Source organism: Molothrus ater, chromosome Z, assembly GCF_012460135.2.
Source record: "Molothrus ater isolate BHLD 08-10-18 breed brown headed cowbird chromosome Z, BPBGC_Mater_1.1, whole genome shotgun sequence".
Classification (NCBI taxonomy): Eukaryota; Metazoa; Chordata; class Aves; order Passeriformes; family Icteridae; genus Molothrus; species Molothrus ater.
The window spans coordinates 22,318,059-22,335,159 of record NC_050511.2 but is presented as its reverse complement, the minus strand read 5'-3'; the positions used below and the strand labels follow the sequence as shown (position 1 = coordinate 22,335,159).

At 41.8% G+C, this 17,101-nt stretch overlaps 2 protein-coding genes across 2 annotated transcripts; both read right to left on the bottom strand.

The window, feature by feature from the left end:
- Window positions 1-73: 73 nt before the first annotated feature.
- Window positions 74-7,398, bottom strand: MRPS36 (mitochondrial ribosomal protein S36). The gene is made up of 4 exons (XM_036403799.2): window positions 7,317-7,398; window positions 6,217-6,280; window positions 1,571-1,773; window positions 74-344 (listed from the first exon to the last, which is right to left on the bottom strand). The coding sequence occupies exons 1-4, from the start codon at window positions 7,353-7,355 to the stop codon at window positions 327-329; spliced, it is 324 nt and encodes a 107-aa protein (XP_036259692.1). The 5' UTR covers window positions 7,356-7,398; the 3' UTR covers window positions 74-326.
- Window positions 7,399-7,527: 129 nt separating this feature from the next.
- On the bottom strand, window positions 7,528-14,733 carry CENPH (centromere protein H). Its single transcript, XM_036403339.2, has 9 exons — window positions 14,298-14,733; window positions 14,150-14,205; window positions 12,887-12,935; window positions 12,439-12,513; window positions 11,699-11,755; window positions 10,744-10,807; window positions 10,410-10,461; window positions 9,091-9,251; window positions 7,528-8,363 (listed from the first exon to the last, which is right to left on the bottom strand). The coding sequence occupies exons 1-9, from the start codon at window positions 14,723-14,725 to the stop codon at window positions 8,271-8,273; spliced, it is 1,035 nt and encodes a 344-aa protein (XP_036259232.2). The 5' UTR covers window positions 14,726-14,733; the 3' UTR covers window positions 7,528-8,270.
- Between the last annotated feature and the right edge of the window lie 2,368 nt (window positions 14,734-17,101).

Sequence of the window (17,101 nt, the reverse complement as noted above, 5' to 3'; positions counted from 1 at the left end):
ATTCTGTGACTTTGTGATCTCAACCAGTGGAAAAATAAAATGACTCTGTTAGATTGTTGACTTTTCAAATGGCTAATTAGAAAAATATTTTAATGGTGCAGACATCATATATATTCAATTGCTATTAGCCATCAACATAAAATCCTTCTCAGTCACAAACAAATCAGTATCTTGTGTGTTGTGTCAATCTTCTCACCCATCATATGGGATTTTATTAAAGCTATTAGTATACAATAATTTTTATTATTAAGGCATTTTAATTTAACGCCTTTATTGTGAATATAATACCTCATTCTTCAACAGTAGCCAAGAAACTATCTTTACATTTATTCTGGACCTCCACGCTGTAAAAGAAAAGCATACAGTTAAATATATTCCACTAATAGAACTTAAAACTGAGATCAAATTATCTTTTACACTGTGATAGACTAAGAGACACAGTTCTAGTTTTAATTTCTGATTTAAATATTGACCTGTATAAGAACAGATAGCGTGGATATCAGCATCCACCAGTCATGGCTACATTTTTTTCAAGGGAAAGTACAAAAAAATCAACACATGCTACCTACAGTTACAGCTGCTTCCATGGCTCTTTCTCTGAAGAAACCTGACTCTTAAGCTGCAAAAGGTCTGACAAACACAATGCTAACAGACACAAGTTTTAAAATAACTTTCACTGCCTACATTCCGAAGTGCAAAGTAAAAACAAAGCCAAGCAGAGTCATTACAATCTTAATGAGAAATCAGAAAGGCATTCAGTTAATTATTTTCCCAACAAAATTATTTTACAACTTACCTCACTGCTAAACAAACATGCAAAAAGTCAAAAAGTGTATTACTGTGGGAAATAACTGATTTTACTTCTACTGTATAGATGCAGCCTACTTGCATACATGAAGATTTCTAGATTTCCTCTACTAACATGGCTATGCTATTTATGTCCTTACCGTTTAACAAAACTTTGCAAGCATCTTTTAATTTCAAACTCACCATCACCTCACAAATTCTTCAAATTTTGTGCATTCTCCCTTTTCAACCATCAGTTTTTACAACTGAGAATTGTTGCAGAATAGAAGCAGGTTTTTCTTGCCTTTTATGTACAATGCCATATTTACAAGTATTGCAGAAAATACTTGTATCAAGTTTAATAAAATGTTTCCACTACTAGAAATACAAGAGTTAATTTACTAATAAATAACTTATAAAACTAATTTGAGAAATATTTTGTACTTTGATCACCTGGTAATAGCCTTTTAGGGTCTAAGAACTTCTGTGATCCTGCTCAGCAAAGTCAAATTACACATTAAACAGCTGTTATAAAATAGGTAGTGGTGCCAATTAATGCAGGCTATGACTATCACCAGCTTACCTGCATATCTGTTCTAAGTCCAAATCTCTCTACTCAGCGGTACCACAAGCTACTATGCAGTGAGATTTGGTACCTTCTGTATTAAGAATTGGTACGTTGGGTACTGCATATGAAAACCATGGAAGCCCAGGGCACACTCTTATAAAGAATTACTATATAATATCATACCAGAAGATGTAGAAATTAAAGAAGAAAACTTACTTGAATATACTCAATCTCTTCATCTGACATTTGTTTCCTTCTGTATTTCTGAGGTAAACTTCTTGTTAATTCAGAAGTGTCTGGTGTGCCTTGTACTCTACTAACAGGTGAAATATTTTGAAAGGCCGATGATGTGCCTCCTACAGATTCCTGTGCTTTTGAAGCAAGGAGAGATGGCATACTTGCTTGTAGAGACTCCTGTACTGAAACCCAGATTTCAAAACAATTTACAGAAATATTACTAGACTGTAAAATTAATAAGCAGCCAATAAAATGTACCATTGCCTGAAAATCTTATTCACTACAACAAACACCTAAAAGAATTTATCACTCTACTTCTCACAACCTGTTTTTATTGTTGTTAAATGTATCAAGTGCAGACTCTAAAAATGCTGACAGTAGTATGAATGGCAGAAAGGCTGATGTGGAAAGATTTGAAAGAAATGAAAGATTTATTTGAAAGAAATGAAAGATTTATCAACATACACCCTAACAATGGCTTTTCACTGGGAAGCTGTACTTGGAAAAAAAGCATAAAGTTATGTAAATGTTTGTGTGTGGGCAATTATGTAGAAGATAATTGAGATGATGCTTTTTGTTTACTGCAACTGAAAAGACAGATAAGTGAAAAAGATCTAGAGGCTTACAGAAAGATAAAGCTCACAGCCACAACAGGCCGCAACATGCAATGCAGTGCTGCACCCATTTTTAATATTACAAAATGGCATCCTATCACATTTTGTTAATGATGTGCAGAATGACCACCAAGTATCAGGCATCAGCAATCAATGTTAATGAAATGTAAAGACTGAGGAGTGCATGAAGTTCTTCACAGGTGAGGATCAGGAGCTAAGCTTCAGGAATTCATATCAGAAAAGTTGCCTTGATTGTGCAGATAGAAGAGATGACAAAAGGGCAACGTCACAGTCAGTGTTCCAAACCTTAGGTCTGTCCCACCATAGCTGATTTTACAATGGAAATATGCAATTGCCCCACTAGGCAGGACAGAGATCATAGCAATATGTTCATTTCAGGACTCAGTCCTATATATGGGATAGGATCCATCCCAGGTGATGAGGGAACTGGCAGATGAGCTTGCAAAGCTGCTCTCGATCATTTACCAGTAGTCCTGGCTCACTGGTGAGGTTCCAGAGGACTGGAAGCTGGCCGGTGTGATGCCCATTCATAAAAAGGGTGAATGAGGAAGGAGGATCCTGGCAATTATAGGCCAGTTAGCCAGATTGTACCAGGTAAGGTTATGGAACAGTTTATACTGAGTGTCAGCACACAGCACTCACAGGATGGCCAGAGTGTCAGACCCAGCCAGCATGGGTTTAGGAAGGGTAGGTTGTGTTTGACCAACCTGAACTCCTTTTATGACCAGGTGACTGCCTGGTGGATGCAGGAAAGGCTGTGGATGTTGCGTACCTGGACTTCAGCAAGGCCTTGGCACTGTCTCCCACAGCACACTCCTGGAAAAGCTGCAGCCCACGGCTTGGACAGGAGCACTCTGTGCTGGGTTAGGAACTGGCTGGATGGCCGGGCCCAGAGGGTGGAGGTGAATGGTGCCACATCCAGCTGGGGGCTGCTCACTGGGGTGTCCCTCAGGGGTCTGGGCTGGGGCCATTCCTCTTCAATATCTTTATTGATGACATGGATGAGGGGATTGAGGCTTTCATTAGTGAATTTGCAGATGACACTGAGGTGGGATCATGTGTTGATCTATTGGAAGGTTGGAGGGCTCTGCAGAGAGACCTGGAATGATTGAATGGGTGGGCAGAGTCCAACAGGATGAGGTTTAACAAGTCCACTTGTCAAGTCCTGCATTTTGGCCACAATAACCCCCAGTAACGTTACAGGCTGGGGATGGTGTGGCTGGACAGTGCCCAGGCAGAAAGGGACCTGGGGGTACTGCTCAACAGCCGGCTGAACATGAGCCAGCAGTGTGCCCTGGTGGCCATACAGGCCAGTGGCATCCTGGCCTGTGTCAGGAACAGTGTGGCCAGCAGGAGCAGGGAGGTCACCCTTCCCTGTACTTGGCACTGGTGAGGCAGCACCCTGAGTGCTGTGTCCAGTTCTGGCCCCTCAGTTTGGGAAGGACCTTGAGACACCTGAGCAGGTCCAGAGGAGGCAACAAGGCTGGTGAGGGGCTTGGAACACAAATCCTGTGAGGAACGACTGAGGGAGCTGAGGGTGTTTAGCCTGGAGAAAAGGAGACTCAGGGGTGACCTTATCACTCTCTGCAACTCCCTGAAAGGTGGCTGTAGTCAGGTGGAGGTTAGTCTCTTTGTCCAGGCAAAATCTGACAGAATCAGAGGACACAGTCTTAAGCTGCATCAAGAGAAATACAGGTTGGATATCAGGAAAAAGTTTTTCACTTAAGGAGTGATAAAGTACTGGAGTGGTCTGCCTGGGGAGGTGGTGCAGTCACCATCCCTGGATGTGTTGAAGAAAAGACTGGAGTTGGCACTCGCTGCCATCATTTAGCTGAGGTGTCAGGGCATGGGTTGGACTCGATGATCTTGGAGTTCTCTTCCAACCTTCTAGTCATTCTGTGATACGAGACCTGACAAAGCTGAATGCTTCCACAAAAGTCCTTCCCAATGCTCCAGAAAATTGAGCAAGACAAGTGCAACATCTAACAGCTGGACAGAAGCTCTATATAACTATAAAATAAGCAGCATGAAAACGGCATGTACAAAAGCATATGAGCAGCTACAACAGCACAGTTTTCACTGCCTTTGCCCTTCCTGGCTCCAGCAAGACCAATGACCACAAAGGAGAGAGAGCCAGTTTTAGCCTTAATGAGTCTGCTGCAGTTGCAGGATTGGGACAAACAATCAAACACCTGCAGCACTGATGCAGTTGCAGGATTGGGACAAACAATCAAACACCTGCAGCACTGATGCAGTTGCAGGATTGGGACAAACAATCAAACACCTGCAGCACTGTGATGAAACTACCATTGAGAGGCATTAAGAAGCTCTCAGTCATAAGACTGGGTCTGAAAGTCCCAAGGTGTCAGAAATAACGGAGGATCCCAAATAGAGCGAGGCAGAAGTGAGCCCATCAGGAACAGCGTATTTATTGTGAACAGGGGGCAAAGTATTTTTGTTTCAAAAAATAATACACCTTACATACAAAAAAAAAAAAAAAAAAGAGAGAAAGAAAAGGGGGGAAAAAGGCAAGAAAAAAAGGAAAAAAAAAAGCAGTTTCTCCAAGTTTGTTTCACTGACCACAAAAGTCTAGAGATTTGTCAAGGATTTTCCTCTACTGAATGTTTCAGTCTGAAGTGTAGTTGGAGTAGACTCATTAGTGAATTAAAAACATGAGAACTGCAGTAATCAGAAATTTTACTGTAATAGAACTACTTTATTTCTATTACAGTGTCTACTACATCTCTCCCTTCCCTGTTTGAGACCATAATGTTGCAGCATTAATAGGCCCACTGGAATTTGGCTGGCCTTTCACATCCCTAGTTGCTCTGAGGAGCCATTAAGCGATGTAGGAGCAACAATCTGGTACAATTAAATGCAGATTTTGCTACAGCATTCAAGCAAGACAAAGTAGGTTGCAGTTTACTAACAAGATGACAGATCCTGATGAAGGTAGAAAAGTCTAACATACTTAAAAGATACAGTCACAAGAATCTTCTGACACAGAGATAAACAAGAGGTCAGAAACACATTTTCAAGCTTTTGAGAAAGTAGTTCACTGGCATGAGAGGTGGTGCATTTGGCTGAACTGTGCAAAATGTGCAGAATTTTTACAGAAAGTTATTGTAGAAAATAGTTCCTGAAGAGTTCACAGACAAGTCAGAAGAGGCATTTATATGCACTGTGGAGGCTTTCAAATGTTAAACTAAACTTAAAGCTAAACTGTGGGCTTGATAATCCTGTGAGAAATAACTAGGCATAGTATAATATCAAAAGAAGTGAGAATAATGTAACAGAGCTTTTAAAGACAACTTCTACTTTTCTTTCAGATGCTTTTTGACCCAAAAGGACTTCTAAATCAACATATTGCTTATCTAAATTTGTTGTTTAAATATAATAGTATTAGGAATACCATAAATATCAACACAGGTAAAAAAGTTAATGTCAAAGATTGCAATGAAATATTTTTTTCCCTTAGCATTAGTTAGTAACACAAGAAAATACTTCTTAAAATGTACAGAGGGCTGGATCTCTCAGCTATAATCATGTTTTGAAAAAACAGCAGAAATACATCACACACTTCAACTAAGAAAAAATGAGGAAAATGCACCATCATTTATGCAAATATCACTGAATAACTAAAGCTGCTTCAAACTGACTTGGGCACAGTAACTTCAGTAAATATTAATATTTGGGAAAATGTGACTTTATATAAAGTAGAACACAAACACTGGGAATCCTTGTGAATCTTTCTTGACAAAAAAAATATAGATCGGCATGCATTATGTGTCTACACACAGCTGCACAGAAAAGAAGTTGTGGAGAAAGTTCAAGAGTTGCCTTCAAACTAAACCAAGCATGTTTCAAAAACCTCACTCCAACTCAGTTCAGCTGTATAGCTGAAAGAGAGAAATTGGGTCCTGGTTCTTAAATAGAACAGTCCATGTAAAGAAACGTGGCGCAAGCTGTATCCATACCCAAAATACTTACTTTTAGGTCTGGGACCACTTTTTCTGTCTGGGAACTTTATTAATGGAGTGTGTGGCTTGACTACCTAGAAAGAGACCAGGTAGTGGGAGAAACAGACACAGGTTACCGTGAATAATAAAATGTATCAACCAACCACTCTAAACAGCGGCTCTCTGCACCACTACTCTGATACACTTACTGCTTCTTGAAGTCCTAAGTTTACCCCAGGAAGAAGTCTACTTTAAAAAGTAGTCCTGCACCCTGAGGTCCAGAGCAGGTACAGGCTTTGTCTTCCTTTTCTTATCAGTCTGTGTGTGCAGAAACAGCTACTGCTATTGCATAAATGCAATCACAATGCAATCTCCTCTGGTGAGAACCCATCCAGAGTGCTGTGTCCAGCTCTGGGGTCCCCAAAGCAAAAAATAAAACAAAAAACCATGGTCTGGAGTGAGTCCAGAGCAGGGCCGTTAAGATCTTCAGAGGGCTGAAGCACCTCTCCTGTGAGGACAGGCTGAGAGCTGGGGTTGTTCAGCCTGAAGAATGCACTGGGGAGACCTTACAACCCAAAGGGCAGGTTTGGATTAAAAAGATTAGGAAGATTAGGAAGAAATTCTTTATTTTGAGGGTGCTGAAGCACTGGCACAAGATACCCACAGCATCTGTGGCTGTCCCATCCCTGGAAGTGCCTAAGACCAGGTTGGACGGATCGCTGAGCAACCTGGTCTAATAAAGGTGTCCCTGCCCACGGCGGGGGGGTGCTGTAACTAGGTGACCTTTAAGGTCCCTTCCGATCCAAACCATGCCGTGGTTCCACAGTGCTTTAGCACACGGATTTGCGAGCTGTGCTCTGCCTGTACAAAGCACTTTCACCTTGCGGAGGCCCATCTTAGGAAGGAGCTGCCAGCCAGCTCCGCACCCGCTGCTATCACAGCGTCCGGCACCTGCGACACCGTGTGCGCGCGGCTGCACAGCTCTCCCCAAGGACATCGGCCGCCCCGGCGGCGTCTCCTCAAGCTGCGGCCGCCTGGACCTGCTGCTCGGCGGCGGCAGCAGAACCGAGCCCCGCCGCCCGAGCCAGGGCTCCGGCTGTCTCAGACACGCCGTCCCGGGGCCGCCCTTACCTGCACCGCCCTGGTAGCGGCCGCCATCTTGCTGCCCATGGTGAGGAGCCTGAGGGGCAGCTCGGGGCCCCGCCCACAGCCACCAACGCCAGCATGGGCGGGGCCTGTCTATGGGCGGGGCCTGCCTGTGGGCGGGGCCGCGGCAGAGGCCAGGCATGCCAAAGCAGCCGCTTTACCGTGAGTTAAAAAAAACTCCAAACCAAGCAAAACATTTTCAGGAAAATCAACGTTTTATTTTTATTATTAGATCAAGGCATCCACCTACAAAAAACAGCTGGTGATCACTCACCAAGTTAAAAGTGAAGCTACACACCAAGATAACAAGGGACACTACACGTTCCGAAACTGCGCTAAACCCCAGGAGTCAATTTCCTTCAAACATCAAACAAAGACCAAGTAAAAAAAGCGCAAATGCTAGTGAAGACATACAATTAAAACATTGCTTAGCTGCACAGTCGACATGTATGAAGTCACCTCTGCAGACAAGAGTCAGTGCTAACAGGAGCAAAAATTTCTGGTGTTTAAAATTATACATTTGCCTTAAAACCAAAAATAATCCCTACTCCAGACTTGCTAATAAATTTTCCTGACTGAGCTTTTGACTGGGATTGAGCAGGACTGTGCACCCTGCTTGAGCTCTATGGCTGCTGGTCCCCAGGGACGGGGTACAGCAAATCCTCAGTTTAAGTCCACTTCTACATGAAACCTTGAAACTTTTCTTGTGTTCTTGCTGCCTCTCAGAGGAAAATAAGTGCTTGAGACAGGACAGCTTGAGAAATGAGTCTTCAGCTAGTTTCATTTCATCCGCTCTACTACCCGCTTTGACACATTCTATTTCTCTGGAGAGAACAACATCTTCCAGAAAGGTCAAATTTTAAAATTTAAGATACATAAAATTTATCAAGTTTAGTTAAAATGCACACAATGTATAAAATAAGCACCACATCTCCTGACTCACTGAAAATGCACATTTTTTTCAAGCCGTAGAACAACTTCCTTTAAAGATGGATCTTCTGCCCAGTTAACTCTGCTTCCAATTATGACGTTCTGTAAATGAGGAAGATTTACAGGTTAAAACAAACCCTTGAAAAGGACAATTCCTAGTAAAATATCTTAAAGAAAGTCGGCTTTATAATTTTAATTTGAAAGCCCTTGAATTTCACAAGTGTTTGAAGTAGGCAGGATGGAGGGGAAAAGGAGAAAGGGAAGTATTACTTTAGATCCTGTTGTTGATACACAGGCAAAAAAACCCCAAATCCATGCTTTTTTATTTTCTAGAGGTCCTTGCTTACCACCTCTATGTTAAACACAGAAACCTAGAGAACATTTTTAACAATATGAAATAAAGTTTGCCTCAACAAAAATAACAGTTAACATTCTCACCCTGCCACTCTGGATTGAAAAGGAGAATTTAAATTTAACCAAAGAGGATTTGCTCTACTTAGGGCTGAGAAAATTTCACAGGAATACAAAGCCAAGAGATAGTTTTAGACTCTAATCTAAATGCCAGTACAATGTTAAATTTCTCGTTCTGAATTTGAGATGTAAGACTGTCTCTAAACTCTGCAAAAAAATAATGCAAAGATGCTTGTGACAATTTCATTCTCTTAGCCTTTAAAGCAGAAGTCTTCCTTCTATACACAGTTCTTCCACTGTTAAACTTAAAGGTTTTAACAACACAAAATTGTTTTCTAAGTTATATTTGCCATACAGTATATTATCTTGAGTGTAATCAAAAATTGTAAACTTGGTTCTAAAAGCCACACAACATTACCTGGAACACATTTTGAATTATTGCAGTCATCTGTCTTTCTTTTTCTAATTTATGAAGCATCTTCTCTGTTTCAGATACATTCACATGGGCTTGTTTCTCCTTTTGCCTTTTCATCATGGTATTAATTTGCTGTAGTTTCTCTCCTCCATATTTTTTCAGTGCTGTTACATTATTAGGAAAATTAAGCATTAAGTAGTTACGTGTACAGTAGAATTGAAGATACTCTTTTCCTCAGAGCCACCTAAAGCACTTCCAGTGCATAATCCTTATTTCACACTCCACTCCTTTCCTCATATATTCCTCCATATATTTCTTTTATGAAAGAAGCAACACATGCTGTGGCTACTTGGTTATCAAACTACATCAATTGGTTCCCTGGCCAACTGCAAAACAGAAAGTACATTGTATGCTGCCTGCATTTCCCTCACACAGGGAGTAATTTGCATCTCTGTCCTATACCCTGTTTTTGAGTGCCACAACTTTTATAGGTCTTTTTTATACTTTTTGAAGACCCTTCCTCCTTTTTCAGATTTCACTGAAACCAAATTCCAAAGTCATACAAGGAGAATATGTACATGACCAGCAAATATTACTATTTTTATAGGAAACCAGGTTAAAAACTAGACTGATTAAAAGTGCTTAGGGGCAGTTCATGTGTTGAAAGAATGCTGGCAGGGCATTCCTTCCTTTATCTGCAGAGATATCAGTATGTTCATTTTCCCCATGTGAACAGTTTTTGTTCATTACTGTCTACATATACACAACTCCCTGCATGTGAATCAAACAATAGCTGTTAGAATTGGTGGCAAACCTGGTCACGAAAGAAAGAACATTCAAAGAACACATTTACCATATGAAGTTCTGAATATTGATGTCACGTCTAAATTTGACCCACTCTAACAAGACTACTGAAAACCAATATATATATACTTCTTTCTAAGCAAATTCCCTCTCTATTCTGCAAATACCTCATAAATGTGCCGTAGGACAAAAAAGTATCTTTTAGGTGCTGTAGGGCTGATTTAAATGACTAAACAATGTGTAACCTTCTGAGGAGCTTACCTGAAATAATAAAATGCTGCCACGTTGTTTTTGAGTATTGTCTTGCATCTCTCACACTAATGTGTCAGTCTCACAAGTAGGGAACACACCAGCTCATTTCTACAGTACTTTCTATTCTTTTAACAAGTTTTAGAACTGTGTTGAGTTTTGCCGCTTCCCATGTAAATTAATATTGCTACAAGAATAACTTTAAAATATGAACTATATGAACTCTACATTAAAATACAAACCAAAGCCAATACAGGTAACACACTTACAGAGTCTTTCCCTTTTAATGTCAATCAGCTGCTGTTCCTTCTGATGTACTTGCTGAAAGAAAAAAAAAAGTATTTTCCAGACTCTTGTCTTCAAAAATACTGAAAGATGCTAACTCAATCCCCAAAAACAGGTAAGGATAACTCTAAACCAGACTTACTTACATGATCACTTGAAGTAATCCTTAATTTTGACAGCAGTAGGAACTGCACCCATGTTGCCACATATTTAGCTTTGAATGACTTGCGCAGTCATGCTGCTTTCAAAGTGCACTCCTGCCCATACTGAGGTTGGTTTACCTGCACAACAGTAACAGAAGCTACAACTGCCACTCACCTGCTGATAGTCAATTATTGTCCGGCTGAGCAATACTATGTGTTTCATTGTTTCCAGGATCAGACTAAGGAAGGAAACAATTGCATAGCTTAAGACCACTAATATAAGTCAGTATCATAAATGTTTAAATCAACTTTATTTAGTTTAAGTAAAGAATTTCTGATTTCTCCTAATAGCAAATTAGTAATAAGTGTCACTTCTTTTTGCACTTACACTTACAATATCCCTTCTTTTTACAGTTAATATATTCAGTGTCACTGTACAGGCCAAAGAGTTCCGTTACTTCCCTCTCAATTTCTCTTAAGATTTCATTTAAGTCTGCCCAACATTTTACATCACAGAGTTTGGATGGCATCAAGAAAGCCTAGCCATCTGGAAATGGCTATGAATTAAAGCTCCTAATTCAAGGAGATGCAATCTTGCAATCTCTTACTGGTATTTCTGACAGAAATTAAATTTCTCATATTACACTTCATATGCATCCACCTGATAATAATGGGCAGGCAACAAAAAGCTACTTTGAAAAATGTTCAAGCTTTCAGTTCTATTTCAAAGACATTTTGCTCCTACATAGTTAATTAATAAAGGCAGCAAAGCAGAAGCAAGGCCCTGTTACAAGCCTGTAATGTGCTCGGCTATCATAAATGCAGGTAATTTAGGAACTAAAGACAAAAAGCTCTCTTGGCTATGAGCAGTTCTTACTAGTGAATCAAGAGTTATGATCTCTGTAATCAAAGGTGGGTAAATTCAAAGCCCAACTGCAAATCTACCATGGGTGTATGAAGTTTGATCATGCTGATTCTAGCGAGAAGGTAGACACTATATCATTCTGTCAAATCTAGAAAAAGGAAGCTTGCTTTCACAAGAGGTAAAATGAAATAATCTAGAAATGTGACACAATAAACTGTGCAAAGTCCATTGCTTTCTAGCTGCCTGACTCCTAAGAAGACCTTACCGTGAGTCCTCATCATCTCGTTTCAATTTGTTTTTCAGGGCATCCATAATTTGGGTCCTGCATATTGCAAGAAATAGCATATGACTGATGAGAACTCATAAGAAACTGAGAAAAGCAGGAAACAGAGAGAAGCAGATTTAAATAACTAATATAAGAACATAATTTCCAGGATTCCACTTTCATCCACTTTCACATTGGAATTATATAAACAAAATACTCAGTACCTTTTAAATACCACACTTCTTAAATAATGGGGCTTAACTCTCAGGACAGGAAAGATACATCAATGATTATTTGTGAGAATGACAACTCCTTTTTCTCTTGACCAACATATTTGGACACCATTAATCCCAGAGTCTGCAGAAAGGAAGCTGGGCAAAAGTGTGAATTCAAATAAACAGCCATGAAACACATGCCTAACATTATTAACTTCCATCTTCTCATAGGCATTTGGAAAATACTGCCAAGAAATATGCTTACTGATCTGTACAGTCACTCTTTCCCAACTGTAAAGGAGCTTATGGGTGTACACATTTCAACCTTTAAGTTTTATGTTTTGGTGGGCTTTTTTTTGCTTTGTTTTCTACAGCATATCCATCTGCATTCCTATTGTTCAATGGTACTTAAAATCTCCCCAGTCTCCCACATCACTTTAATATCCTGTACCTATGTGCATCTATGCATCTATGTATGCACACACACAGAGAAAAGCTCCAAATAAAGGGTGAAGGAAATTCTACCTGTGCAAGGCCAGGGTCTTGTTCTGAAAAGAGACTTTTACATCCTCTACATCTCTTTCCAAATCTTGTGTGGCACTGAAAGACAAAAAGCAATTAGACAATCTGAGTGTGAAGATAACAGAGTTTAAAAATAGAGTCACATTTTAACTTGCTTTCTACATATCTAATGTAAGAATTTTTCATGTGAGCTACAAATCATTAGGGCCAGGAGTAATTTAGCATGTGGAACTATATTAGTGAATTCTAGCCATCATGTAAAGGACTGCAAATTTAAAACCCACATCAGATACAGAAGTACATTGGGAGGATGAATACAGCATTTCTTCCCCACAATTCCTCTTAGTTTCCATTATTTTCACCATTCTTTTCTGATGTACTGATTGTAAATCCAGCAATTCACTAAGAAGGAATAACTAGAAGAGAATTTTGAAGTTATCCAGTGACATACCTCTGGCTAAAGTTTTCTTCAATTTCATGATTAAGGAAATTTTCCTGACCTGCAAAAGACAATGCTGCTAAAACAAGTACAACAGAGACTTTTAAATACAATCTATAGAGCATAAAGGATTAGCATTTTTTTGTGTGAACAAGTTATTTCTTACTTCTACCTCAAAGCTTTATTATATTTTACTGTTAATGAGGCTATGCTATCAACGAGCTGTATCAGAGAAATAATTAATTTAGCATTTTTTAGATAAGCTAGAGCTGGTTCTTGCCATTGCTCTATGTATGCCACTGGATCGTTCAGTGGAAGAGCATGTACCCAACTGCACCCTGGGCTGTATCAGAAATGTGTCCAGCTGGTCAAGAGAGGTGACTCTGCCCCTCTACTCAACTCTTGGCAGATTGGTGTGCTGCATCCAGCCCTGGGATTCCCAGCATAAGAAGGACATGGATCTCTTAGAGAAGATCCAGAGGAGGGCAATGATCAGAGGGCTGGAGCACCTCTCCTGTGAGGAAAAGGGTGAGAGAGTGGTTGTTCAGCTTGGAGAAGGAGCACAGGGACTTTGCTGAGTCCTTACAGTCCCTGAATGGAGCTTACAAGAGAGATGGAGAAGAACTTTTTACTAAGGTATGTAGTTTGTATTTGAAAGATGGTAGGTTTAAATTAGATGTACTGTGGGGTGATGAGGCACTGGTAGAGAGATTGCCCAGAGAAGCTGTGGATGCCTCATCTCTGGGAGTGTTCAAGATCAGGTTGTCAGGTTGAATAGGGCTCTGAGTAAGATGTGGAAGTGGCTGTGCATGGTGGGGGGTTAGGAACCAGATGTGTTTAATGTCCCTTCCAACCCAAATCATCTCGTGACTCTACAGGTTATGGAAACACCTTAAATCAGTATTGCTGCCAAACACTTTGGCAAACTTTTGGCAAGACTTCAGCCCCAGTGACCAAATTTCTGAAAACCATCACTACATATCAGAGGAGCCTAAAGTTCAAACCCAGAAAAGGAAGGAGAGGGCAGTGGGCAGCAGCTATATGGCATCTTTGCAAACATTTAAATATGTCTCAAAAGCTGCCTAGAAAATGTGTTAAAATGTACAGCCAGGAAAAAAAACCCCATCATTATCATAAGGAACACTTTTAATAAATAATTAAAGAAAATATTAACAAACTATGTAAATATATCTTTATATATTAAAATATAAATATAAATGCCACATCCCATTCTTTGTTAGTGCAACATCCCACTGTGAGGAGGGATATACTTACCGGCAAGGATAGCCGTGTTGCACTCCATGAGCTGCCCCTTCATTCGGTCCCTCAGGCTGCGGCGGGAGTAAAGCGACAACGGTCAGAGCCTGCGCATCCCTTCATCCCACCCCGGGGCTGCTCCCCGTCCCGTCCCGCCGGCACTAACCGGACCAGAGTGGTTAGTGGTCCGACATCCACGTCGCCGTAGCCTCTGCCGCTGCCCTGGGACAACGCCGGGGCCGGAGTCGGCTCCAGCTCTCGGGTTGGAGCCGGGGCCGGGGTTGGAGCCGGGGCCGGGGTCGGGGCCGGAGTCGGCTCCAGCTCTCGGGTTGGAGCCGGGGCCGGGGTTGGAGCCGGGGCCGGGGTTGGGGCCGGGGCCAGGGTTGGGGCCGGGGCCAGGGTTGGGGCCGGGGCCAGGGTTGGGGCCGGGGCCGGGGCCGGGGCCAGGGTTGGGGCCGGGGCCGGGGCCAGGGTTGGGGCCGGGGCCAGGGTTGGGGCCGGGGCCGGGGCCAGGGTTGGGGCCGGGGCCGGGGCCAGGGATGGAGCCGGCATCGGGGCCGGCATCGGGGCCGGCATCGGGGCCGGGGCCGGCATCGGGGCCGAGTCCGAGTCCGAGTCCGAGTCCGAGTCCGAGTCCGAGTCCCGACTCGGCGCCGCCACGACAACACCTTCAAAACGCGCGGCTCCCGGCGGCCCGCGCGCCCCGCGCGCCCTGCGCCTGCGCAGAGTAGCGGCGGGGCGGTGCTGCCCTCAGTGGCCTGGTCCCCTACGCGCAAGGGAAACAAGAAAATAACATTGGCAGCGCACTAGGTAAAGCGCAATAGTTCTTCCCTCTGACCTAGTTCTCACATGGAGATAGAAGCAATAGGTGCAAGCTACTAAAAGAAGTAAAAAATTGACTGCAAAAAATAAGCACTAAGTGAAGAGAGCTGCTGCATAGAACCAGACTTAATTGGGTTTAAGAGCAAGTACAGCTGTCAACCCCGCACAATGATCCTGTTCACCGTTAAACCATGACCTGAAATGTGAAATGTATCATATTCACACATTATTGAACATGCCCAGTGTGAAAAACGTCAGTCACTTGTTTTTAAAATTTTAAAAGTTTAATAGTAATAAAATGGTTATAAAAATAGTAATACAATTAAGAGTAATAATAATTTGGACAATTTGAATTAGGACAATATGAGACAATAGAACCAAAGAGTTACGGACGTCCGGGTACCTTTTTCAGTGCAGTACAAGCCCGAAAAAGGACACATGTTAACAAAGGATTAACCCTTAAAAACAATAGCCTGTTGCATATTCATACACCTCATACATGATGCATAAATTCCATTTAAACACAGGATTATGTCTGATCATCGTCAGTTTCTTCCTCTGAATCCTTTCCTTCGAGGCGGGAAAAAGTTTCTTCTGATAAGAGGGCCATAAATTCTTTTTCTCTGAAAGATTCAGGTGTCCTGTGGCTGCTATCTCGCTGCAAGTAATTTCTTTTAAAAAAAGGTATCCTACATAGCATAGTTTCTATTTTAACATTTTTTATAACCTAAAACTATATTTAACACACTTTGTTAAGAGAATTGATACAGCATTACTGTCTAACACAACACATAAAATATTCATTTTAATATTTGTGAAAAGCCAATCATAAAATACGCATTTTTCACACCTAGGGATGCTGACTCCTGTACAGCTCTGGGCACCTTGTTCCAATGTCTGACTACCTTGGACAGCCTCTGTAATTGTTTAAGGAAGGGTACATTACAGCTCCACCAGCCAGTCTCCAAGAGTCCTCAACAATTTCTCCTTCCTCTTTGAGCTCTGCCACCAGGCTGAGCAGATCACCACCTCATGCAGCTATTTTCTCTGCTGCCCCCAAGTCTAATGTGGCAAACACTCCCCCACCAAATAGCAGAGCTCATGGCAGTGCTGCTGTCCATGCACCACCCTGTGTGACCAGCCACGGCACCTGAGCTGGCCCGAGCTCAGCCAAGCTCTCAGCACTGCTCACAGGCTCCAGGGAGATGCCTCAGCTGCAGGAGGAAGGTAACTGTGCTGCCCTCCCCACCGGCAAAACCCAACCAAACAAAAATTATAACAGCTTTAATAAGTTTAATACAAATAAGGTACTTTGTATATACAGTGAGCAGCATTCTGCTTAAATTCATATAGAAGTTTAAAATTTTTAGCCAGATCCCATATAATGGGGGACTACAACTGTTCAATGGTGCTTATCTTGGTGTTGGCAGTGCTGGTGATACCTTAAAGGCCTAGAAATGAAACAACACACTTTTGAGCCAATATTAGTGTGGGAGATAATATAAAGGCTGGTCTTTATTGGAGGCCTCTAGGGGAAGATCTGGAAAAATGCCCCTCCTCCCACATCGGGTGAATACAGTTTTATAAGTTTAGCAAATTAACATAGCTGCCAAGAATTGTCAATTAGATGCACAAGTGATGAAGTAATTCATCATTCACCTGTTCAACCATCTCTGAATCCTCTCTCACCCCCTGCTATCTAAGAATAGGAGCTAAACTTTGCTTTTGAAAATGTGTCTCAAAGAGCTGCTTTCAATCTTGGCTCCCAGGAAGAACCAAGATAGGATAGGGGCCTTGAACCCCTGGGGTTTGGAGCCTCTGGAATGTGTTTTATCTTTCTGCCTATCAGGGTAGGGAAAAGCTGAGGGGAAGTATGGGGGCTAGCTAGGAACTATGTACAACAATAATCTACAGAGCTATGAATATATATGTGTCATGGTTTGACACTGGCACAATGCCAGTGCCCCCATGAAGATACCTTCACCCTGGTTTCTGCTGTGAGATGTGACCAGGAATAAGCAAAGCAGGCTCCTACTTAGGGAAAAAGAACCAGAACTTTATTAACTACTCTACAACTACAGATAAAAAGGAACACACACACAGGGAAAATGAAAACTTCACAAGTGCATTTCCTCCTCCCCCCACCAA